Here is a 25,750-nt window from a genome sequence, read left to right as displayed (position 1 = left end):
AACGTACACAAGGACCAATTTTACCAAGAAAGCTGCTGCTAATTCTTTTACTCCACTAAGAGTGGTCATCCATTTTTAGCAGCTGCTTCTTTAACAGGTGTTTCTCTTTCATCCTTCACTTTCCACAACAGGATATTCACCTTTTCATTCTTTTCCACTATGTTGCCTCTTGACTTTTTGTTACTCTTTTGGCTATTTGACCCAAAACTGAAACAAGCGTCCTGTAGCAGTTGTTTGTCTCATCCTTAAGGGCTGCACAGCTTACAGTGAGACATGAGCAGCCCTTAATGACACCTTCGCTGTGACACAGGGTTCATTTTCCTCAGCTTTCAAACATGCCTGCCCACACCTCTTCCAGTGTGACCTGGGAAAGAAACAAGTTAAAGTTTGACTTCTGGTTTAATTGCATACTTTTTCTAGTGGTTACTCGACAGCAGAATCTAGCGCCATGCAGGTCATTTGCATGGGCTCCAAAGTCAGCAGTTTGTATTTCTGAATCAAGATTTGAAAGGTTACATAAGCACATTTATCTTTAAGGGCTTTGTTTTGGAAGGGGAGAAAAGTAAGTGTGCAGCTACAAAGGAGGAAAGCAGATGACTTGGAAGGCAGAGAACAGACCAGAAACATACTTCAAGTGTTGTGTTATGTAATACAACATACAAATGCTCTCTCATGGGCATTTCATCTATGCATGCAGGAGTTTTATGGCTTGATTTCCTTGTTATGCCTGTTCTTAGCCAGAAAAAATTCACCATCCTCTTTTCCCAATCAGAGCAGGTCTAGGACCTCTTTGCTTTGTGCAGGTGCATGAGATGCAGCTCATTTTGCACCAGCAGTTCCTTAGTTCTAGGTGTGTGCATTGCCTTCCTATTTCAATGCTTACTGACAGGACTCCAACACACAACACAGGGCACACAAAATCAGCAGGGTCTTTTTACTGCAGTGGGAATAAAGCAACCTGAACAACTGACAAGTTAATGCCAAGTAAGGATATACACATGAACATCTCTGTGTTGACTCTTCTCAAAGCAGGCAGACAGCAGAATTCACATTCACTGGCCAGTTAGCTTCAGTGAGAACAGCATCACTTGAAAGCAGAACATGCATTTGAAAACAGCTACCATAAACCTTCTCTACCTCATTCCTCTGTAAACAAACATTAAGAACCTGACATATCCATGGCAACTTGCTGAGGAAATGAGAATTCAACATCACCTTTTAAAAATGATGCCAGCTCTTTTACAAAGAATTCACTGAAAGAACTATAAACCCTGTAGGGTGACACCATAATAACAAATTTAAATGTCTGTGCAGACCTAACTTAAAACCTGCAGGAAGAAGCCCACAGGGATTTCAACCTGATGCTACCAGCCTTGGAAAAAGCATTTCATTGCCCTAAAGACCCCCCACACCCTCCCACTATTCAACACTGGTGGTCTGTTGAACCAGAATGACATCATACAGCATTGCCCTCAGCCTCTAAAGGAACTTAAATTAAAAAAAAAAATCCTTTGGCTATATTGCTGTATCAATGCTCCAAGACAAACCAGCTTATACCAATGCAGCCTCCATGCTTAGAAAATAACAGGACTGGGATTCCAGTAAAATTTGAATTCTGCAAACTTTCTGTATCTTTATAAACCATGAATGAAGTAAAAAACTGCACTATACATTTGAAGTCTTTGAGAAAGGAGCTGTCTTCAACAACAGCAGGGAACCAAAAAAGGAAAGGAAGAAAAAAAATTGTATTTTCCATACATTAAAAACTAAGGAAATTACCACAAGATTAGATATTTTTAATCTATCAGAATTTTAAACTATTGTTCTTTAACCTGAGGATACTGTAGCAGAAGAATTCAAACACAACTTAGGATTTCATTAATGAAAACCTTGGGCTTATATACTAACTTTTAATGTGGGAAGACAAGTCTGAGAGTTTTAACTCTGCAGCTACAGACAAAAATTAATCCCTGCAGCATTACATTCTGTGTGGGGAAAACAGGGCCAGGAATTAAACACTCCTTTCAGCAAATCATAATTCAACAACATGTCTAAGATTAAGACACTGACAGTTCTGTCTCCCAGGCCCCAGTTCCTGCTATCAGAGTACACTGCCTCTTATTCCTGCATTTTAATTGCCAGATTTAGAAAAAAAAAAAGGCATGCAAGATAAAGGCTGCTATCTGCTAATGAGGGAATTGTTTATTTTATATCTTAATTTTGACTCAGAAGAATGAGCTAAGCAGTCAGAAATCTTAGAATCTGATATCAAACTTACCATGGGGTTTGAAGAGTCTAATTTCTCCCTCATCCCCCAAGGAATTTTACATACAGCTAGGGAAGAAAGATGATTCTGGAAATTTATAGCCATCAGTATACATTTGGTGTATCAACTGGAAGATATTTACACATGTGAAATGGAAGTGAGTCAGAAGATTTATAAAAATATTTCCCCCTCTCCCCAAATGCAATATTACTTTCTTTGAAGAATGGGAAGTGGAAATGCAGGAGTACAAAGGTGTGATTTTGACAGCAAGACCCATTCTCACAAAATGAGAAGGTGATTAACATGCATCCAGTGCTATTCATCACTTTGATACCTTTTTAATTTGAATGTCCCTGCTTTCTAGAAACCCTTCTATGATTTCCTAATACTCTAATGGTTAGAAAGCAGCTCAATAAATCAGCTAATCCTGCCTCTCAGGACTAAGGGAGAAAAACACAGTCTAGACAGAGTTAATCTGTGCCTTACAACACACTCTAAAAATGGCAATTCCACAGGTTTCCCAAGCAATCTGTTTCAGTGGATCACAGTTCTTTTCTAGTGTCCATTTCCACTCTCTCTGTTGCAGTTTAAGCACGTTACCAGTAGTTCTGTTGTCAGAGAGATGAAAAATGCTCTCCGTGTTTATACCTGACCTCTTCCTTCCCTCTGTAGTCTGCCACTCTGTAAGGGAAACACTTCTCAATCATTCTGTGAATAAAATAATTACATTTTCAAGACTTCATTCTTTACTTTCCTCTTCACTGTCTTGTAATCAAGGGGTGAAATGCTTAAGCCTGGCATGAAGGACTGTTATGTGCTTTGCAGAAACTCATCCTGCTTACATGTCATAGTACATCCAAGCTGTTTGCAGCAGCTGTGTTAACAGAATCATATCTGGCTTCTCAATTGCATCATCCCCAGAACTCTGCACAACACTCATTCTACCCCTCCACGGTCTTCTTGTACAAAGATGATAAATGGAGGACCTTGAATCTTGTCCTCATCCAAAAAGCACAGTTTTCTCCCTTACAGACTGCTTCTTCTCTGTCCTCAAGTCTCTCTGAACCCTATCCACATTTTCCAACACACTCATAGCAATTCCAATCTTGATACCATCTGCTGCTAATACTGCACAGCCTTAATGTTTCACTTAAGTCAAAATTAGTGACAGAACCCTGCAGAGAGCATTCAGTCTCCACATCCTCTGATCTGACAGTGATCCATGAAACTATTTAAGGCTTTTCACCAACTTTATGGTATTTAGAGAAACATCCTTGCTTATAATACAGAAAAAGCCATTAGAATAACTAACTAAACTCAGAACACATTTGTTCCTCCCAAAAAAGACTGGATACCATGCCATAAAAGGAGATTTGACTGGCTGTGAATTTTGATTTGAGAAAATCCACACTTATGTTTATTTAACACTTCTTGTATTTATTACTTGAAAAACTTATCCAATAGCTCACATTTGTTGCAATATTTTTGCAAGTGGACTCCAGAACTCTTATGCTTCTTTTCTACCTGACCCACTTAGATACATGTGCTCAGCCTGGCTTGTCTCCCCACTTAAAGAATTTTATCTGCCTACATGGAAACTGATAATCATTCTGTGACCAGGAAGCAGGTAAACCTTAAATTATCCTTTAAGTTTCACCTGCTTTCCAAATTACCCCTTTTTAAGTGTTCTTCGTCATCTTCCTTATATAAGAAAAATTCCTATGCTTCTGTTTCTGGTGTCAGGTATAACTACAGCTTATCCTGTAATAAAGATATATCTGAAACAAGTATACTAAACATACAGTCTAGAATTTTTAAATGTTTTCCTGGGAAGAAAGTTCATTTGAACCTTTTCCAAAAAGGCTGCAACCAATTGATTTTTTAGAACATTTTCACCACTCAGGTCTTTTATTAGTTGTCTGCACCCCGATTCATAAAACTCAGCAGCATTTCACATTCAAGTTAACAACAGTCCAGTTTAGTAAACTGGGAAAACAAAGTCTTATGTTGCAAACGTAAATGATCTCACTGACCACCAAACATCTCCTTGGTGCTAACTGAGGTCTCTTGCCTCCTGTCCTACATCCCACCGTGCCTTGAGCTCGGTCTGTGTAGCCTCCAGCCAGGACCTTACAAGGACAAAGGATGACCACGTCACTGGAGCACAGCTACTGCACACAGCAGCCACATCTACACCTAAAACTACTTGATATTGTAAATTATAGACAGCCTCTCAACAAGCTGTCTGTACATGTCTGAATTCACTGGATGGAGGTAACTATGAGAAAAGAAGAATTTAAGCAGTGGAACAAAGCACCTGCCCTTCTCCATGTAATAGCCACAAGTGGTTGTTTTGGCCCATGGTTTATTACATGCCATATGCCATGGAAGGCTACCCAGAAACAGCTCACAGAAGAGATAACCACATCCAATTCACAGCTACCAAAATATTGACTTTATTTAAACTTTTCACTTGCTGCATTTCAGTTTTCTACTCCGCTCCACTCATTCTGCTCAAAGCTGTAATACAATGGGGAAAATTCGCAACACAAATATGAACACAAATTTCCAGAAAAGACAAACAAGATACCATAGAACATCCTCTTAACGGGGCTGACAGAAGGGCTGGTGTTATTTCTCGAAGAGTAAAATAGTACAACAGTTTTGAGCTATCATTCAGACCCATTATTATCAGTTAACTAAATGTTAACCTACTACATCTCTTACACTAAGGCACTGACCACCAAAGCCTTCCCTGAACCAGAGAGGGCAATGATGAGAGGAACAGTAGGTAAGAGAGAGCACTCAAAATAAAGAATTCATCTCAGAGTCTCATAATCCTGTTATAATGGTTTCTGTTTGTGGGTTTTACAGTTTTAGCAGCCTTCAACTTGTAGGTTCTACAGATACAGCATCCCAAGTTCTAAAATCAGCTAAGAACTCTAAACAGCATATTCAAATTGCCTTTGGGGCTTTGAGGATAAGACGCCAGTTTAAGAAAAAACAAAATCATGTTTGGCACAAGCAAACAGATGCAATTTCTCCTGCCTAGATAGTAAAAACAAAAATAGAAAATCTTATCTTTTTGGAAGTCAGTAACTTCTTTATTGTGTATGCAATTAGTAAAGCCATAAAAGAGGAGAAGTTAAAGAGCTTCGCAAAGTAACAAAAGCTAAGAGAGGCACAAGCCTTCCCCAATCCATTCAACATTACACATCAGTGATCAAAATTTATTAAAAAAAACAGTAAACCCCCTTTCAATTTCCCCAGAAAGCGGTTCGGTTTGTAAAATTCAACCATGTACAGGGAAATAACAAACCACCATGTGACCCTCTTATGGAAAGGCCATGAAAAAAAAATGTCTGGAGTTTGTGTTGGCCAGGCAAATCAATACACTTAGTCATAACTCAGCTTCACTACTTACAAAGCCAGTAATTGTTTTCCCACTAATGCCATCTCTATCATTTTTTAAACAGAGAACAAGTTGCCAAAGTACTCAGTTTGCAGCAGATCAAACTGGCTTTGCTTGACAGCAAAGAAAAGCAGTTTACTGATGCAACAGTTAAGCAGTAACACAAAAACCCCCCAGTTACAGCTCACAGTCATCCACAACTACTTCCTTCAGCTGTCATGGTGTATAAACATTATTACACAATGACATTTTCAAAACCCTTAAAGCAAATCTTGTTTGTAAAGTTTCACTGTTGCAGAAAATACCTGATGCCTAATTCAGGCCCAGAAAGTGTACAGGACTAGTCAAGATCTTAGACTTCACTGCCACAGAAGTGAGTTCTAAACTATATTAATCATCTTACTTTTAGCTTTAATAATGGATTTTAGTTTTAATTGCATTATGTTTTCATAAAGCTATCAGCATGACATACATTTCACAGGACTTAACTTCAAAGGGTTAAGTTGCTGAATTCTTGCAATACCTACTGTAGTTTTTTATAGTAGTAAAGAAGCTATCAACAGTAAGTGAGAACATATGTTTAAGACTAGGGTAAAGTTTATTCCAAAAGGCAAAAATTCCCTTCAGCTTTATATAATTATTTAGAACAGCATATGTATTAAAGAAAATATTTTAACTTACTTGCATATTCAAAGTATGTGGCATAGCACTCTGTAATTTTCTAAGCCTAAAACATTATAACCACAGCAATCTTTAATTACCTAGTTCTCAAAACCCCCTCTCCCTTCCTCCCACCCAAAGATATCTCCGTATCACCCAGTTTTGATGCAACTTCAAGAACTGCTGCCCAAGAGGGGTGTTTCAATATTAAATACTTTTACCATTAGAAATTGATCTTATCAGCTGTATTGCTGAGCATAGCAACTACTTTCAGTAAACACAACAGGGAGAAAATTCCTAAGAAAGTCTTTTAAGTTCACATCAAGTCTAAAAGCATTTTCAGTCTAAGCTTGTAAGTATCAAGCACCCTCTAGGCCTTACAACAAGTAATAAGAAAGCACAAAACTCAGAAGACCACAATTGAGGCTTTGCAAAAAAACCAACAAACATGCTCCAAAACTCCCAGCTTTAATTCCAACACTACCCCGAAGCACAAGTGTAATCTGAGCTGTACCATTCCACTCACATTCCAGGTAGAATGGATTTTGTGTTTACAAAATGCGTCTTCTCAAATTTCACTACCGATGCTCTATCCTGTCTATAAATACTTAATCACAAATGCTTCACAAAAGGCAGCTCATCGGCAGATGAATCTTCTATAAGTTAAAAAAAAAAGAAAAATTATGTTACAAATAAACAAGGTATTGGAAAAGAAGCCTTAAAGAGAGATGCATTCAATGAAACAATTTCTTAAGTCAGTCACTTTAGATGTAAAATATTCTTCAAGCATATTCATTGACCAGACATGTACAAGTCACAGGAAGATGATGCTGTACTTATACTTCGAAACCTGAAACAATTCTCCTCGAGACTCTCCTCAAACACGCAGTAAACAGCAGACAGGATGCTTTTAAAAAGCAAGGCACAAGCCTGGTATTAGCTGTGGCAATAAACCTTAGTGCCTTTGAGACTGACCTCCTGGTTCAGATCCAGCAGGCACATCTTATCATATGCAAGGATGGCAACGACATAGGGAAATACCAGGAAGTCTAAAACAAGGCTGTTTACAGCCCCTGACCAACCCTGGCTACATAAAGAGGAAAGATAAGAATTAAAGCTCTAGGAGGGGGACATATTCTTGTCAACCCAGGAGTAACAAGTTTAATTTCTAAACACTCTGGTTCTGCACAAGAAAGGAGTACTGCTGAGCACACAAGCTTCACCCAGGAGCGTGTCTTCAGATGACAAGGCAAACATTTTCCCTTATAAAAGCTATCTCCCTCCCATTTCATCTGTCTGTGAAGTCCATTAACAAGGAAAGACTACACAAGACTAAACCACAGTTTCCATCTACTATTAGTTATGGCTTAATTCAGTCATTTTTATTAATTTGTGTTACATAGCACAAGAGTTATGTTGTACTATAGACAGCACAAGAATGTTTTTATCATGCTGTGTTTATCTGTTTCTACAAAAACAACAATCCTATACAAAATGATACACCTTTCCTCAGAAATTTGAATGCAGAAAGATGTTATTTCCAGTCATATGTTGACTGTACCAACCCATGAAAGCAAGTTTTTCATGTCTCCTATAGAGGACAAAGATGGAGGGAGAAATAAGAACAGAGAGGACAAAAAGAATGTTTCTTTCACAGCTTCTATAAGCTGCGCACACTGTGAGCAGCACTCTGGGCTCTGCATCAATGAGAACACCCAGCATGGCACACTAACATGCCTCTAGGTTACCATACAGCTTCTCTCATTTGGGGCTGCAAGTGTTAAGCTGTCTCCATATCACAAGACCTCTGCTTCCCCACCTCAGCACTGAGGTTCTCCCCCACATAGGAATTGGCTCCAGATGCCCTTACTCTCATCTCCTTCCACACACTCCAAGACCATGCACCTTACAATCACTAATTCTTTCTCTGGTGCCTTTCAGATGTATTTCTACTTAATTTTAAATGGCACTTTCCTGCCTATATCCCACACAGTTTCTTTCTCTGTCTCTCCTCAATGCCACCTTTACTAACCAGAAAACTATGCTCACAAAGTCTACACTACTCTACAACACCATTAGCAACCTTTACTCTTCTGTGATCCCTGGATTTGCCCCATTCCATTTCCCAAAAACCATTTTTACTGCTTTTCTTTGCCCCACTCCCCTTACTTGAATGCTTCCACTTCCAGATCTCCTTCCAAGATCATCATCTGACACTGGTTCCCCTTCCCACAACTCTCCCAGACAGATTTATTTCTGTTAATATTGCATGCTGGAGAATCTCCCACAGAGAAATTTAAGCTGCTATTTATAAGCATAAAGGTCAGCTTACAAAAAAAAAAACAGGATTTTTCACCTTCATAAAACTTTATCAAACTGCTTCAGAAACAGCTCTGAGCTTCCCAACCAGACTCCTCTGTTATCCTAGCTTTCCTCAGCTCTGATGGACTATGCTCCTTGATGCCCAGAAAGTTTCTCAGAAGATCTTCATTTCCAATCTTAGAATCATTACAGTTGGAAAAGATCTCTAAGATCATCTAGTCTGACCATGAAACAAACACCAGCCAAGTCCACCACTAAATCCCATCTGTAAGCACCACATCTGTGTGTTTTTTGAACACTTCTAGGGATGGTGACTCCATTACTTCCCTGGGCAGCCTGTTTCAATGCATGACCCATCTTTTTAATGAAGACATTTTTCCTAATATCCAATCTAAACCTCCTCTGGAGCAACCTGAGGCTGTTTCATCTTGTGCTATCACTTGGTACCTGGGAGAAGGAACCAACTCCCACCTGTCAACAACCTCCTTTCAGGTGGTTGTAAAAAGCAGTAAGGTCCTCCTGGGCCTCCTTTTCTCCAGACTAAACAACCCCAGTTCCCTCAGCCACTTCTCATGTGACAGATACAATTCACACTTTTTTCATTACTGCAGGCCTCAAAAAATCAGAACTCAAATGGAAATTTCCTGTGGCTGTTCTATTAATGTCATAACACATTTAACAACAGCATTAATGTATCACCTCAAAAAGAAAACCCCTTTTAAAAGGATATGATACTGAAAGAAGGGTGTCCTTTTTACAGAAAAGCTAAAAAGTATTTTGTTTACAACTAAACACTGATCTGTTGATCATTATTTGCATTAAAAACTTCAGTGTCATACAAGCAGCAGTTACAAATTTGTACTGCTTTCACGTAACAGTCTCCCTGAAAGTGTGATTTAGAGGTTACAATGTACTCTTACCCCAAAGTTAAAGCAACCTTTTTTTTCTCTCTTTTAATATAAAAACATTTTCACACCTTTCCACAGTATTTCATTTTTGCTGCACTTCACACCAAAGCCCAGCCAACTCTGTAAAAAACCACGTACAGGAAATTACACTAAACTCAGAAATACCATATGGCTGCTGAACAAGAAAATAGCCATTATTACCAAACCAAATTCATGCCATTGATCACTTTAAAGAGAGACAGATGTAGGCTTGCTAATTACCTGAGGTGCTTATTATGTATTTTGAAGCTTGAAAGTAATTCTATCCCTCTATCAAAGCCAGTAAATCAATCATCTCTGTTAAAGGCTGAGAGAAAAAGTCAAGCTTACTGCCCAAATAAATCTATGGTCAACATATGAGAAACATTACTATGAAAGCTATTCAAAAAGCCTCCTCGTGGGAAAGGGTAACATTTTGAGAACTAAGTGTTTTCACATGTTGTTTTTACCTTTGTTCTTTCAAAGTCTTACTTTTCACCTCTTCTACGGCAAGATTTTTTTGGAGGCTACTAATCTGAATTCCATCTCTTTCTTCTCAAGGCCTCTTGGGACTTTCTTCTCAAGGCCCCAATTACTGTCCTTTGTTCCTGCTACAGTAATTCTCTGAGCAGTCAAAAACAGCTTCACAGGGCCAGCTCCAACAGAGCTCCAACACAGCTCCAACAGAGCCAGGAATGTGTGATGGTAGCATATTTGGAAAGAAGGAGTGAAAAAAAAATTGAAGTGAAGAGAAAAAAACCCCATTCTCAGCAATGTTGAGACTCTGCTAAGAAAGCTTCATCCTCAAGTTGTGTCTCCCCCTGCCTTGGAGAAGGCAAATCCATTGAAGCGAAGTTTTGGCTCGACAGACAGGAAAGCCCAGCCTCTGACACTGCCCTCTCCCAGGTGCCTTGAAGGCAAACAGACATTGCTGTGGCCTTACTTATCACTTCATATAACTGGCAAACAACCTTAACTTTGCTGCAGTGAGCTCAAAAGCAGGCAAAAAAATGGAAAAAGCCAATGATTGAGTTTTATTCCCTACATATATACTGTATCCCTCAAAAGGGGGAAGAGCCCTCCTGAGTGATGGCACCAGGTGCCTAAGGCACTCTTCCATGCTTGGCACCACTCTAGTGTCAAGTCCCCACTTCAACATCCACCTGCTTCTAACCAACATACGTATTTAAGCTTCTAATCTCAAAATAACTGTCCTCCAACTACGCTAGGATATTACAACTGGATATCACTCCCTTCATTCTAAACGAGAAAACAAATCTTCCTGTGGAATCTGATTTTTCTTTCTATTTAATGACCACCAAAATATCCTACTCTACAACAATGATAAAGTTCAACCACTCTATTCTGAAACAGAACATGAGTGTCAAAGGCTGTTTTGTTTCCTTACTTTAACATTTAAAGACAATTATTTAAGAAAAAAGCCCCCACCTGGATGTTTGCCTCTTTAATTTGTGTTTCAATTTACACAAGCATTCAGCAATCAGCACAGCAGTCCCCCAGTAGTAGTTAGTTTCTGGGAGCTACTAAAAAACTGAAGAAGCACAAGTAACTTATTTTATATTCAGAGAAAAACAAACATATGTAAAATAAATACAATCTGTAAATGTTACATACATTCTAATATAGTGTGAAGGTTTGATTACAAGCTTAAATATCTGCCACAAGAGACTACAAATCACAATCTCCTGGGTTGGAACAGAACCACAAGAATCATCCAGTCCAACACCTGCACGGGACAGCCCCAAGAATCACACCGTGTGTCTGAGAGCATTGTCCAAACACTTGAACTCTGGCAGCCTTAGCACCATGCAAACATCTGAAATATTTCTACTTTTCTAATGCACTTTTCCCTAGCCCCACCTTGGCTGTTTGACACTAGATCTCTTCCACGCCCATCCCTGCAGGCTGCTTGCTTCAAGCTCTTATTAATTTATTCAGTTAAGAAATCCCTCATGCCTTCCAGTCTCAATTCATCCCATCTGCTTCCTGGCACCTATTTTTGCCTGTAGTTCCACCAGTCAACACTCTTGAAGCTGAGCACTTTTATAAACGCACTGACAACATAGATGCCTTGTCCTAAATGTTTGTTACTATTTCACAGGTTTATCCATGCCAGACATTCTATAACAAGCTACTTGCAAGTCTGATCAGAGAGTTTTTGTTCATTTAAATCACACACATGCTACAAACACACTTTGAGTAACTACAGCTCTTCATCTCTTTCCTGAAAAGCTGGTTCTCATTTACATCCATGCAACGTGAACCATCAACCATACTGCAAAAATCTATTTTTCCATCTCCTCCAGAGGCTGAGAAAAAGAGATGGAGTGTCATATTGCCTTACTCACAGAAAAGTTTTTCATTAAACTTCTAGTATCCTCTCAATCTCTCCTAGGATGAGGATGTGAAGAACCAGCAGGTGAGCTGTCCCTGATGCAGGAACTAAGCCATTCCCAAAGTGGGGTACAGCGAGAGCTCCTGCACTGGCTGCAGGTGCCAACTCCACAAAAGACATCGGAACTGGTTGCTCGCAGTGAATCCAGAAATTGAAGAGGCTTCCACACCTCCCTGGACAGACCTCTGCCCTAATGGTCTCTCCAACACCTCCAGCGTTTTCCACCGCCACTGGAAGCAATGAGCAACCTTATCATAACATCGGTGTACGACGAGAAGTCGGGGATAACCGTATCCTTATTTCCCAAGACAAAGGGTGCCATATAAGCTCCCTTTCGAAACCACTGCCTGTATACCTGCTCTCAAGGAGTCTTTGCTCCTAACAAATAAAATAGGCAACTGCAAGCACCTTGTGTCTGAACAAAGGGCAGGACAGGAGCACACGAAAGGCTGATCACATCTCAGCCCGCAGCGAACGAAAAAAGTTAGGTGGTTGAACATCTTTAAATAAAGGGGGGGAAAAAAGGCCCCAGGTCCCGGCAAAATAAATACAAAAGATTCAGAAGTGAAGGTAAAGAATTAATTCATTTTTACAAGATATTTTAAGGTAGGGCTCAGCCGACACAAGGGCACCGCCGCCCCCAATAGGGCTCTCTCCGCGGCGGGGCCGCCGCTGTCCCGCGGGCGCGGCTCCCCGGGGCGCTGCCCCCCGACCGGGGCTTCCTCCCCCGCTACACGAGCATGGGGCGGCCGCGGCCGCCGCCACCACCGCGGCCGCCACGGCCGCCGCCACGGCCACCGCCACGGCCACCACCTCCTCCTCCCCCGGCGCCGCCGGCCAGACCTGGTACCTCGGCGGCGCGGAAAGACCGCCCCGCGGGGTCGGCCCGCCCGCCCTGGCGGGCTCCTCTCACCTCACGACCTGGCGGCTGCCGGCAGCACGACCCCGGAGACGGCGGCTGCCCGTCTTCGCGGGCCGGACGCCGGCAGGAAGCCAAAAGCGGCCGCAGCGTCCCCACCGTGGCGCAGTTACCATGGGACGGACGCCCTCTCCCGCTCCCTCCGGAAGTCACAGCCGGCGGGGCGGGGAAGGCGGGGCGGCCGGCGCCGCCATCTTGAGCGTGGCGCCAGGCCCGGCTCCCGCGGGCCGCCATCTTGAGCGTGGCGTGAAGACCCGCTGTCCCAATCTCCCCAAAGAGCCACAGCCTAATAGACACACTTTTAATAATGTATCGAAACTGTCGGAAAGTCGTGTCTAGGGTTTAAAGGTTTCCCCTTTACTCTTAGGCGATTACACCACAAGGGCCACAGTGACCCCCAGACAGTTTCGTCCCAGTCAGTGACACAGGTCAGAGTCCATGTGATGGACCACTCTTTGAAATAGACGCGGGCAGGAGACTTTTCTTCTTGTTAATGCTGCTTTTACTAAAAATGAGCACCTAGGGCGGGGAGAACCGACGGGTCCGCGCGCATGCCGCCGCTGCCCCCAACAGGGACTCGGAGGACGAGAAAGAGCGCAGTTTCGTGCACTGGTCCGCCCGCAGAGCAGGAACTCCCGTTCTCACGAAAACGCAAGAGCCGCCCTGTTTTTAATTCAATACTCCTAGTCCTCTGTCTGGCCGACATCTACACTTAGGGTGAGGAGTTGTCGTGGGTTTACAGGAAGCAGGTTTTCTGGGAATGGAGTGGCTAGAGGCCAATAGGTGTTCAGATTCTAAATTGACACCAGGCTTGGCCACTGAGGGTGGATGCGCCTCTGAGAACACAAGGGTTAGAAGCAGAGCACTCGCTTGGGCTCCCTTTTTGATTTCCGGCCAGCAAAAAGGCAAGGCCTCCCCTGCCCGGCTTCGAGCTGGGCAGGGGAGGGGAAACCTGTGGCCCGGCAGAGGTAGGCCTGACCCCTCAAGATGGAAGGGTGGTGGGGGCACCAGGAGGCGTTGGGCAGCCCCCCAAGAAAGACAGAGGGAGAGAGGCCCTGAGAAGATTTGGGCAGCCCCCCCCGCCCCAGCCAGAAGTCGAGAGAGAGAGAAAGCTGCTACGGGCCTGTGGCCTTGATGATATCGGCCTGTGAAGAAGGAGGGGGAAGGGGGGAGTGCAGCAGAGAAAGAGCCTGGCCGCGTGCAGAAGTTTGTTAACCCCTTTCTAGACAATGAAGACCTCACAGAGCATTTAGACCTTTCCCGGAGGGGAGATGGAGTGGATGATAAAGAGGAAATGGGCAAGAGAATGACAGTTAGAGCAGTGAGTGAAGCTGGGAGAGTAAAGAAGAGGCCGGAAAGAGATGATAGAGTAGCTAGTTGCTAGACTCTTTTTGGTACAGCCATAGACAGAACCATGCTTCCTCGCGACACAGAAGCTGCATGCAGGGGAGAGGCGATGGCTCGGAAGTGAGAGAGTTCAGTTTTGGAGACCCCCCGGCCCCAAGAGGTAGACAAGTATGGGGGGGGGCAAGAAGTCCCGAGAGTGAGAGAAAACTGTGCTTTTTTTGGAACTAGTCAAAGCACCCTTAAAAAGATAACCCTTGAAGCAGCTCTGTTCCTTGTCCAGTAGTGAGAGCGCTAAGCATGCAAAGAAGAAGTCACCATAGCCCCAAGAAAGACTCCTCTCCTCTTGATAGACTAGAATTGAGTATTTACAGAGTGATAGATAGAGACTTGAAATTTAGAAGATGTATTGGAAATGTGGAGGGGAGAAGAAGAAATGCTTTTTGTAGAGTTTTCATTTTCCAAGTGTGTGTGTGCGTGTGTGTGTGTGTAGTTTTTTTCCTTTTGTAGTTTAGTTAATAAACTTTTTTTTCTAAAGTAGAAGCCTGCTTTGCTTATTTCCTAGTCACATCTCACAGCAAACACCAAAGAAGTATATTTTCATGGGGCACTGGCATTGTGCCAGTGTCAAACCATAACAGGAGTAAAAAGGGTCTTAGTGAATACTAGGTTCTGTTCCTCACGTCTAGACATCACTTTGATTGTCAATTTTGTGTTTGCTCATTGTTTTTAGGGGGTTTTTCTAGGTTTGGTGAGGGGTTTCTCCCATTGCATGCTAGATACGATGTCATTTGCATGCCGACTCGATGCCCCCGCCTTTTCACCGTCTGGGTGCCATCTTCCAGGAAGCAGCAGGGCGACGCCCGGCTAAGGGCGTCGGCCAGCAGCTACCCCTGCGGGACACGGCGACCTGGACCGGTCTTTGCGGGGCCCCCCCAGCACGGCCGGGACTCGCGCCGAGGCGGGGGGGCCCTCCGCCGCTCCCGGTGGCCGGTGCCTGCTCCTGGGACACCCCTGGGGCACCCCCGCGGGGCTTCCCCGGCACGGCTGGCACCCGCGCTTGAGAGGGCGACGCCCCGCCGCTCCCGGGGCGGGTCCGCACCCCTGGGGCACCACGCACGGGGCTCCCCCGGCACGGCCAGGACCCGCGCTGAGGGAGGGGCGGCCCGCCGCTCCCGCGGCACCCTCAGTCTACTACCCAGCACGGGCGGGCCCGCGCCGAAAGGTGGGGGTGGGGCCCCGCCACTCCCGGGCGGGCAGGCAGCGGCGGGCCGCCTCGAGCCACTACAGGTAATCAAAAGGAAACTGTTAACAGGAGATTACAACATGAAATTATTAACAATAAATAGTTAGAACTCCAACTTGGCCGCAATTGGTTTAACTTGTGAACTTTGCAACTTTTAAAAATATTAACCACTTTTTACTCATAACACTCTTCATGTCTAAAAACATGTCAGTATGGCACATAAAATTGCACAGAGGAAGCAACATTATCTGTATGGATAAACCTGGTGCTGAATTCCTAGGAAAAGCTTGCTGCAGACGAGTTGTGCCAATTTGTGCATAGGCCTCATTTTTTAATTATGTGGTTGCGTACTTTTCTGTCCCAAAGAGCGTCTTTCTTATTTAGTGCACAGAATGGGCTAAAACATAGATGCAGAGTTTCCTAACCTTTGAGCACTTTCTTCTGCAGTTGGAATAAAAGTATGTCTTTGTAATTTTTAAAACCGTAGTAACACATGGGATAATCTGCAGTGATCCCTTGCACATGATGAGCTGTTTCACTTTCATCCTGTCCTGAGGGTAATTGGCTCTCCAAAAACCCTTCTGAAGCATGTGAAATACCCGGGTTAGGCTGCTAGTGATTTGAGAGCTGGACTCTGCAGCCTGAGTCAGACTCCAATCCCCTCGTTCCCTGCTAATTCTTCCCCTGGGGTTCATTTGGAGTGCTTTTTATTGAAGGCTCGTTGTAATCTCCAGTTCTGACCCAGGCCTCCTCCTGAACACAACCATTGCTGTGTCTTCTCTGCCAGCCCAAGGGTTTGCCTTTGGTCAGATGGGTCAGAGCATAAAATGTTGTGAAAATTGATGTTTTTAACACTGTCAAGTTTGGGACTACAACTGCACTCAAGGAGCGCTGTGGTGATATGGAGGGAGCATATGAATTCTGGAGGAGATTCTTCTGTGAAGCAACATGACCAAGGGAGAGAGAGAAAGTTACATCTCTCCCATCTGCAAAGGACTTTGCTGTCAGCCCTGGTCACTTAATATCATGTTCTGCCACTTTGCCTCTAATTGTACCAATTTCTTCCATAGACTCAAGAAACAACTGAGTCATGCAATAAAGCTTCTGTAATTCTTATGACTCTTTCCTTCTTCCTTCCCCCCCCCCTTCCCCACAGAATAGATTACAGGATATTCATGTAGTGATCCTCTACTGAAGTGCACGAACGTCAAGAAAATTTCCACACCCCAGCTCCTATCTTTTACTGCCATCTAGTGCCCACTCATGGAAGAGATGGTGTAATTAATCGAATTTCTCCTCATCAGATCGATTTGCTATAAGTAGTGCATTTTGGAAATTGATACATGGCACCAGTAGAAGGTATATTAATATAATATTTCTCTATATAAATCTAGCAATATATAAATTCATATTTTTCTTTTATGGCACTAAATTCTGACATAGCTCTCTTTTACATTAATTAAATTAAAATCAACAGCACTCAAATCAAACGTATGTATATATATCAGTTATCTATTTTTGGCTATGCTGTTCTCTGTAATTAATTAGACTGCTTTGGGAAATAGTGGTCTTATTAAAAAAAAGCACTGGAATAATTTATCACCTTCATTTTCAGCTCTACTGAAAAGGAGTGGCCCTCCAGATCTGAGTGAAGTGACAATTTCATTTACAAAGTAAATTCGCAAGGCTTGGAGTGACAGGTCTTTCTATCCATCTACAAAAAGGAACAAGGTGATTTTTGAGGAAGAGACAAAAGATGAAAGGTTATCCAGAGATCATCTGACTTCAGGTTTATGTCTTTTATCCCTTCATGCCTTTCTTTACAGTGATGGCTAGTTATTATTCTTATCACCAGTGAAATAGTTCTTAACCTTAAAACACCGTTGTCTGTCTTTTACTGTAACACATATATTTGAGAGATGCACATGACAGAGTTATGTCACCTCCCCATAATACTGCAGAGAAAGCACTTAATGGCCAGTACAGATAATTCCCCCTTAAAGATCTCAGATTCTAAATTAAGATGCTAATTGTGGGTAGCAAATATAACAAAAGGAATATGAATATGGAATTCTATACATAGAATTGTATACAATTGTGCATATTCAAATCCTTGTTTATATGTAAGAAATCTTACCTTTCCTACCTGGCCATGAAAGAACTGGAAAGTCACTATTCTCTGAATTGGTCCAGCTAAAGAGGAAACAAAACAAGGTGCTGCTTTCATTCTAGTAAAAATCTAATTTAATTAGAGCAATTTCAGATCACAATTCTGACAGCTGTGTTTATCACACTTTCTTCAAAGGATAGAAATTAGCATTGACTGACATTAGCATCAAAGCTTATTTATTCACCCACCCACATCCTAGCAGCCCTTCTGAGTTTGTCTGTTTGTTTAGCACTTTAATAACACCACAGTAAATAAGATTTCATTTCAGAGAGTGTGTGGTTTTTGTAAAAGCATTTAGTGCAGCTTGTCGGAATGCTACGTTAGAGCCCCTCGTTGCAGGTTTGAGCACTTTGATTATTGCACATCAAATACCCAGTTTGATGAGCACTGGGTATTCTCCAGAAAAAGCATTTTAAATGGTTCGCAAGGACATAGCCTGGGATCCAGAATTTCTTTTTCTTTCTTTTTTGTCAACGACTAGAAAATATCTGTCTCTCAGCAGTAGCCAGAGACAATCTGTCAATCCTTAAACTGCAGAAGACTGCCCAAGTCTGCCAAAAGCTTGGACGGGGTGGATATGACCCAGACAGAAATTGCTCACCACAGGCCTCCTCTGTTATGCTTTACTTACCTGTGAAATCAAGATAAAGACAAACACAGCTCTGTGAGCAAAGCGGCAGTGTGGGCATTTTCTGCCTTGCAGTGAAACATCAAAACTAATGAGGGAAATAGCTGTTCCTTCCCAAGGTTTATCATGTACAGTCAGGACAGTAGCCTCCCCTAGACAGTGCTAGCAGCCTTAGCTGAAACAAAAAACCAGAGCTCTCACTGAAAGATGTCATTCAGAACATTAAGAAACAGCATAGCTGTAAAAGTTCTCTCTCCAGTGGGCATATGATTCTAAAGAGAAGTGAAATTAAAAGAAATAAACAAAAACAAAAACAAACAAACCACCAAAACCCACAAAAAATTTAAAAGAAACCACACAGAGAAAAACTAGAATAACTAATGGGAATAAATTCCACTGCTTTGACCACAGATTTACTTTTGCAAATCCTGGGACTTAATGTGCAACAGAATTATTATAAGACAGTGGTTCTGTGTCATGGAAATAATATCAGTTTTGGTATTTCACCCAGCAATGCAGCCAGTCCTGTGAAGTGTACTATCTTAGCTGGAGCACTTATTGAGTCTGACCACTGGTTTATACAGTAGGAGCCGAAAACTGGCAAATTCAACTCTCCAATTCTGAAATTAGGAAAAAGCAGAAACGCCAAGGAAATGAGACACTCAGCATCTGTTGGTGAGAGAGATGACAAATGAACAACTTTCAATCACAGCACATGTTATGCAGAAAAAGACTGAGCTCTCAGTTTTGCTTTGGAGGTTGTGTCACTTCCAATCTTTCCTGTTAGACTCAAGCGTGGCTTAAGGTGGTGATTTGCATGTGGATGAATGAAACGTCTGCTTTCAGTGATTGTATTTCTGTCTTGGTTTTCCCTAGCTGAGAGAGAAAACAGCTTTTGGGAGCATATATTGCCCTTCTAAACATCCCCATGCTGTAAACCACTACGCTCAGACTGATATTTTCTTTTCAAAAAAAAAGGAGGGAAAAGGAAAAAGTATGGGAGGCAACAGTATTAACGCTGATTTGCATTTTCAACTGACAGCCCAGCGGCTGGAAAATTTTGTTTATACTGTTTAGCTAGCCAGAAACACACAGGCCCATGCCAAATTTTGGGCATGCTTTTTCTCAACTACCATTAAAATCTCCGGCAAAAGCATAATTTAAATATCCCTTCAAAACATGTCCAGAAAACTTGTCTTGCATAGTACTTTACACAATCCAGTGGTTCCCCTCACTTTCTTCAGGCATACCAGTAAACAAAAATGTGTAACCAAGAGTAGTTTAGGACAATATTAAGTATCTCATAGGAGATTACTGAAGCAGCATACCAACTAGAATAAAAGTATTCTTCTTTTATTAGATTAGTTGATCTATAAAGTAAATCTACCTTCTTTATGAATACTGACCAACACTTTATTCTGCAACAAAAATATGGAGCCTGGAGTGCAAGAATTAAGAAAATCATTATTTTTAATGTTCAACTACTTGCTTTGCTGAATATAGGTAAATTTTACATGTTTCCAGTTAGCCAAAGTTCTTTCTGTTTCCACTTGGTTACTTTGAGGAGTGAGAAAAAAAAAATCTACATTTGCCCAGACCGAAAGAGGCAGGCTGGTTTAGGGACATCAGGATATTGAATTCCTTTGTAATGGCCCAAGCAGGAAGTTTCCCATGTTCAGAAGTCATCAGCTAATGACAGCTCCAAGACCCATGCATCAGAAAACAAGAGCTTCAGTTAATGGGAATCAGATTACAAGCTCCAGCAATCCCTCTAGATTAAATAAAGCAATAGATGCCGCTGAGGTCATGTTCTTCCTCACAAAACTGCCTTTCTCTTCCATGATCGTAGTTTTTTCTCTACTTCATATTAAATCTTGCTGGCTGGGCAAAGGGAGGGGATGTGTTGTGCCACAAGTGGGTAAGAATTCACTCTTAGCCTATTAAATTACTTTAATCAGACATATATTGGAACAACAGCAATCGGTGTTTAGTTGTTGAGACAATTTTTGGGTCATATTCTGAAACTTCACTCATATTTGCAAAAGCACATTGTGAGAAAAACATTGTATTCTTTATTGATCTTCAACACTCTGTACCCCAAGGTGTCTTTTGTCACTCAAAAAAGTCCATGTCATTTCTGTCAGAGCTTTCTCCATTATCTCCATGTTCCTGAAGATAAACCAGTAAAACATTTATTAAATAAAGGGCAACTAATGTAGGTGTCTTCTGTTAGGAACACTTTAAAAATGATAATTGTCCCAGTGCTTCCACTTACCGTGCACTGAGACTCCATCACATAAGGCTGATTTATGGCTGTAGCTTACACGGTGAATAGTGACAAGATATTTGCAGTATCAGAAGCCACAAAACACTGTTAAAATAAATCTTGGAAAGTAATAGTGTGGTAACACCATCAGCAAATCTGCTGTTACATTTTAGAAATGAACCAACCAGTTTTGCTTTAGCAGCAAAGAGCTGCAAGAAGCTGTATTAGAGCAGGGAGGGTGAGCTGCAATCAACTCTGGCTCATGTTTCAAGAGCCTGAACTCCTGGGCTAGCCTTTTCCTCTCAAGTTACTCTGTCCACTAAGCAAGCCTGCTGTTAAATAGGCTTATGTATCAAAGGTTCAAATTTAAGTCTTGTTAAACAGAAATAAGAACAGAATTTTATGGACAAGAATCAAGCTCAGGGAAAAGATCTCAGATTATGCTGCCAGAGCTGAGGTCCTGTTCTAAAATTCAGTTGTATCACACCTAAAACTTGGAAAACTACACTACCAGTTTTAGGTATCACTTTTCCAAAGCAGACATTCACTTTAAAGCACAAACTGGCACAAGCTGACTTCAGGCTTTTGGGGAAGTTGTGTTTGTTGCACTTAAATTGCAAGAGCCCATGTGTGATTCTTCTCTAAAGTTAAACTGGCTAACTTGAACTTCAAATACAGATTCAGACAGTTTCAAGTTTCCCCAACTTTTGGGACCCCTTCATTGATAGGTAATGAAAACTGGATTTAAATTTACAAAGTCCATAATCTGTTATCTTCACATTAAAAAAAAATCCCATCTTTTCTGTAGAATTTTATTGCTAGAAAAACTCTACCACACATTTCATGCATCCTTAGTTACAAAATTTCACTCAGCTGATCATCCATGAGGTGTTTCCTCAAGAAGTCCTGGGACTTACCTTGGGTCATCTGAATGGCCTGTACAGCACCATTGTTGCAACCATCAGTAACCAGTCTAGCAGCATAACAAAGCAGGGCAGGTTGTTTTCTTACTGGCAGGAATAAGTAAAGGATAATTGGAGTTACCTTACATTATCCCAACAGCAAATACCACTAATAGAACCAGGAGTGTTGCAACAGAACCACACACTTTAGGGACTTTCAGAGAACTGGTGACAAGAAAAAGGTTTAGAGATTAAAACGGTTTTGGGAAGAGTTTTGTGTCATCTACATTCCCAAAGGTCCTTTATGGTTAGACAAAGTTAATCCTGTACAGTGTCATGAAGTTAGTGACCCATCAAAAAACTTTCACCTAACTCTTGGATCAGGCTGAATTTGGGATATTGCCTATTGCAAAGATGCACATAAAGGCTCAACTATTATCTGTTTCATGTGGCTTTGTAGTATGTCCAAGGACCCTCAAATGCTCTTCTCTGCACAGCCACTGTGGTTGTCCTCATTAGCTTTCTCTCCACACCTCATCCAGTTTTTTGCCATGGCTGTTGCTGAGGAATGGCACCCCTGCCTCTTCCTGGGCACCATCCTACTGAGAAATCTTGTGGCTTTGTGTCTGTCTTCCCCAACACACACTTGGGCAGGCGCCTCCGACAGCAGAGTGTCCAGGAGCCCCAGGATGGCCTTATTTGCAATGCAAGGTTAGAACATACCGAGTTTAACTTCACATTCCAGTGTTGTTCATGGAAAGTGGAAATGAGGGGAATAGACTAACATTTATTTATGGCAATCTTGTATCTCACAGGGTGATAGATTTTCACGGTTATATTGAGATTACTTTCCTACAGCCACATTGATTGCCACAGAATAATTTCTTATTTGTATTCCTGTAATCAGGCCAGGAAGAATCAAATGTTCCAATTAAACAATTTTTTTTTCCCAGTCAGTAGTAAATTTTTCGTGCTCCTCTAGGTCTGAGTTCTGGACTAACAGTAAATGAGTAAAATAAAATTGTGAGGGAAGAGAAAAGAAAAATATCTGCTTTCTTTATATCAACTCATTTGCATTAAAATCAGTTGTGGCTGAGACTTTTTTGCAAGATGCAGGGGGAACTTTTTCAGGCCAGGTCCCTCAGCAGTTCTGTGCATACTCAGCACTGGTTTCAAAACTTTTTTGGCATTCAAGAGTCTGTTAAATTTATCTCATTTTATTAGCATTTATTTATTAACAATTTGCAAAATCAATTGTTCCTGCACTCTAACTATGCATTATTTACCTTATCCAAAAGAAAGCTGGACACATAAAATCCTAGGGAAGGTTTCCTCCTATAGCACCATTTAAAACTGCAGCCCCAGTGCAGGTTTCAATCTAATGCACTATTTTTCCTTGAAACCTGCCTGCACATACATCCCAACTCTGTGTGGCAGTGAGGAGCAGTCTGAAGGTTATTGCTGTAACTATGGAATATCAATATCATGGCCACAAATGCAATTTCTGTTTGTTTTTTAAAGCACCCAAACCCCCTTTTACTTAGTTATTATTTCTGTTGTGGTTATCTCAGATGATATTAAAAACAGGCAAAGTGCATCCATTGGGCAGAAAGAGTCTGTGTAAATTGTAAATCAGAACTCCCCACAACTGAATGAGCATAGAGGCATACAGTTATACAGTTATTTGTGTCTTGGAATTCCTGCAGTAGGTGGATGCCCTTGGTTACCTCCACAGGCTGTGCTGCCCACGTGCACTTGGCCAGGATGTTTTCTGAGATGATGGAGGGGAAGAGGTGAAACACAGTGACAGTCCTGGATGGCTCATTTCAGACATGTCACTCAGTAACTGTCATATTTACCCGAAACTCTCTCCAGAAAGTGTTTTCTTACCAATATTTTTTTCTTCCAGCAGGAGACAAAAGAGATTGTGGAAGCTGCAGGGAGATTTTGTATCTGCCTTGCCAGCAGAAAGGTTTTTCCATTAATAGTCACAGCATGGAGATTTTTAAAGCTGTATTGCCAAAAGCAAATGGTTTGAATTTAAATGTGTGGCATTGAGTTCTACATTTTCTCCTTTCTCTGTTCATTAATTTCCTATTATATTCCTAAGGAGCTACCATGTATTACAGTACTATTCACAGGAATTCAGGTAATGTGATTTTAGGCTTTATGTGGATTCTTTTTCTGGTCAATTCATTAACACTTAAAAGTTTCTGCAGTTTGAAATACAGGAGCAAAAAAGTCCTTAGTCAGGCTGACTAAACCTGGTGATACATGGCTCAAATTTTAAAAACCTGGCAAGAATGACAACCTTTCTTGGTCCATTCTCGATTAGAATCATCCTATTCTGATTTTTCTGCAAGTGCTTTCTGCGACACTGGTCTAACTGTGAAGTTTGCAAACTTCATACCATACCTAACATACCACACACTGCTGTCTATCTGTGTGATAACCATGGTTTTCTGCTGTTTTCATCCACAAAGGCTGCATCTGGGCATGCAAAAGCTCCTTTGTGGGTACTGTAAAATGTAACCTTTGGAAAAAGCTGATGGGCTGATACTGTGCAATGTAGTCTGAATTGTATTGATAGGGTTTGTGTCATTTGAACAAAAGAAAATAGCTAATTTTACAAATCATCAAGGGTTTTAAATCCTGGTGATAATCCCTTCAGACACCACCAGTAAGTATTAAAAGAAGGAGAAAAAATAGGTAAGTGCCAGCTTTGTTGCTTGAGTAGTGACTGCATTCCAGTTAATCCATCCTTAAAGTAAGTTAATCAATCATATTAGAATTTTTAAAAAAGGAAAGAAAAAACATTATCTTCCTAAGGAATTAAATTGTTGCAATTCAAACTGTCCCAAACCAGAGACACAGACACCAACTGTGAACTATGGAAACAAGAAGGAAGCTTTAATTTTGAGCATAAAAACAAGTTAATCTGTGAAGTTGCACCAAACACAGTTCTGTACCATTCAGCTTGCCATATGATCTACCACCTTGCAAAGAAAACCTGTAACCTCTTTTAATTGATCTCCTCAGACTGGCCAGATTCAGCTAATATATTATTCACTTTAAATAATCTTACCATTGGTGGCAGGTTTTGATAGACTAGTTAGTGTATGCAACAGCCATACACTGAGTTTGGTAAGAACCAAGTCTTGGAGATACATCACCTGTATCCTGTTTGCCAGTTTGCCAAACCAAACAAGACAAAAATGGCAAAGTTCCATGTTTTATCCCACAAATTCACAACTCCATGACTGAGCTCTCCAGACGAAAGGTTCACATCAACCTCAGTTGTGTCATTTAATGTGGCTAGAGGAAGGCTCACTTGGCAGTCTTTGTGAGTACCACAATTCCTGTATTTGTGACTTGTCTCCATTTTTAATACTGATGTTTTCCTGTGTGGAGATTTCTTGTCATACTCGTGATTTTTTCTAAACATCACAGCTAAAGCTCCTGTTTCCTACTGCAGTCCTGATCTGCAGATGCTGCTTGTGTCCCATCATTCAGATGTTGTTTGCACAGGGCACTGCTGTTATGGTTTTACAGAGGACTGTCATGATTTATTCCTGCTTGGCAGCACCACACAGCCACTCACTCACTTCCTAGCCCTGGGGGAGAGAATCAGAAAGGTAAAACCACTGGTGGGTTGAGATAAAAGCAGTTTAACTAAATTAAAACAAAACAAAACCAAAACCAAACAAAAAAAAAAAAACCAAAACAAACCAACCAACCAACCAAACAAAAAACCACAAAGAAGAGGGAGAAAAAAACCCTTGAAACCTAAGAAAAACAACAAACTGATGCCCAGCCAGTTTCTGAGCCAAGGGAGCCCCTGCCAACCTCCATCCCCATGGATTGATTGCTGAGCATGGTATCACATGCTGTGGGAAATCCCTCTGGTCACTGGGGGTCAGTTGCTCTGCTGTGTCCCCTCACAGCCTCCTGTGCACCCCCAGCTCGCTGAAGCATTCTGGCAGGGCAGTGTGCAGAGGAGAGAAGACTTTGGTTCACATTTCCAGCTGCCCAAGGCCTCATTGTCCACCTCATGGCCTTTTCCCCGAAGCCATGAGCAGGCAGCTGATGGACACAGCTTTGGATAGCAGTGGCTCTGTCTTGGGGCTGGCTGGAACAGGCTCTGGCCAAAATGAGGGTCACAGAAGCTGCCTTCCCACTTCAAATCCTTGCCACAAAAACCTAGCCCACGACCCTGGAGGAACCCCACAGACATGTAGACAGTATCTTCTTCTCAAAGGGCAGATGCCCTGGA

At 41.8% G+C, this 25,750-nt stretch overlaps 1 protein-coding gene across 3 annotated transcripts in view; it reads right to left on the bottom strand.

The window, feature by feature from the left end:
- Positions 1 to 13,052, bottom strand: part of DISP1 (dispatched RND transporter family member 1) — an 88,204-nt gene extending 75,152 nt beyond the window's left edge. Inside the window, exons 1-2 of one of the 3 annotated variants that reach the window (XM_030946591.1) lie at positions 12,916 to 12,980; positions 141 to 364 (exon numbers count right to left, since the gene is read on the bottom strand). Coding sequence is in view for 1 of the 3 variants with exons in the window: in XM_030946586.1 (XP_030802446.1) it covers positions 12,916 to 13,037 (122 nt within the window). In the remaining 2 variants the exon portion in view is untranslated. Of the gene's footprint in view, positions 1 to 140; positions 365 to 12,915 lie in introns of all 3 variants that reach the window. The other 2 variants (XM_030946586.1, XM_030946589.1) reach the window with 2 other exon arrangements.
- Positions 13,053 to 25,750: the final 12,698 nt, after the last annotated feature.

Source organism: Camarhynchus parvulus, chromosome 3 (genome assembly GCF_901933205.1).
Source record: "Camarhynchus parvulus chromosome 3, STF_HiC, whole genome shotgun sequence".
In the NCBI taxonomy this organism is placed as follows: domain Eukaryota; kingdom Metazoa; phylum Chordata; class Aves; order Passeriformes; family Thraupidae; genus Camarhynchus; species Camarhynchus parvulus.
This window is presented reverse-complemented; position numbering and strand designations above follow the sequence as displayed.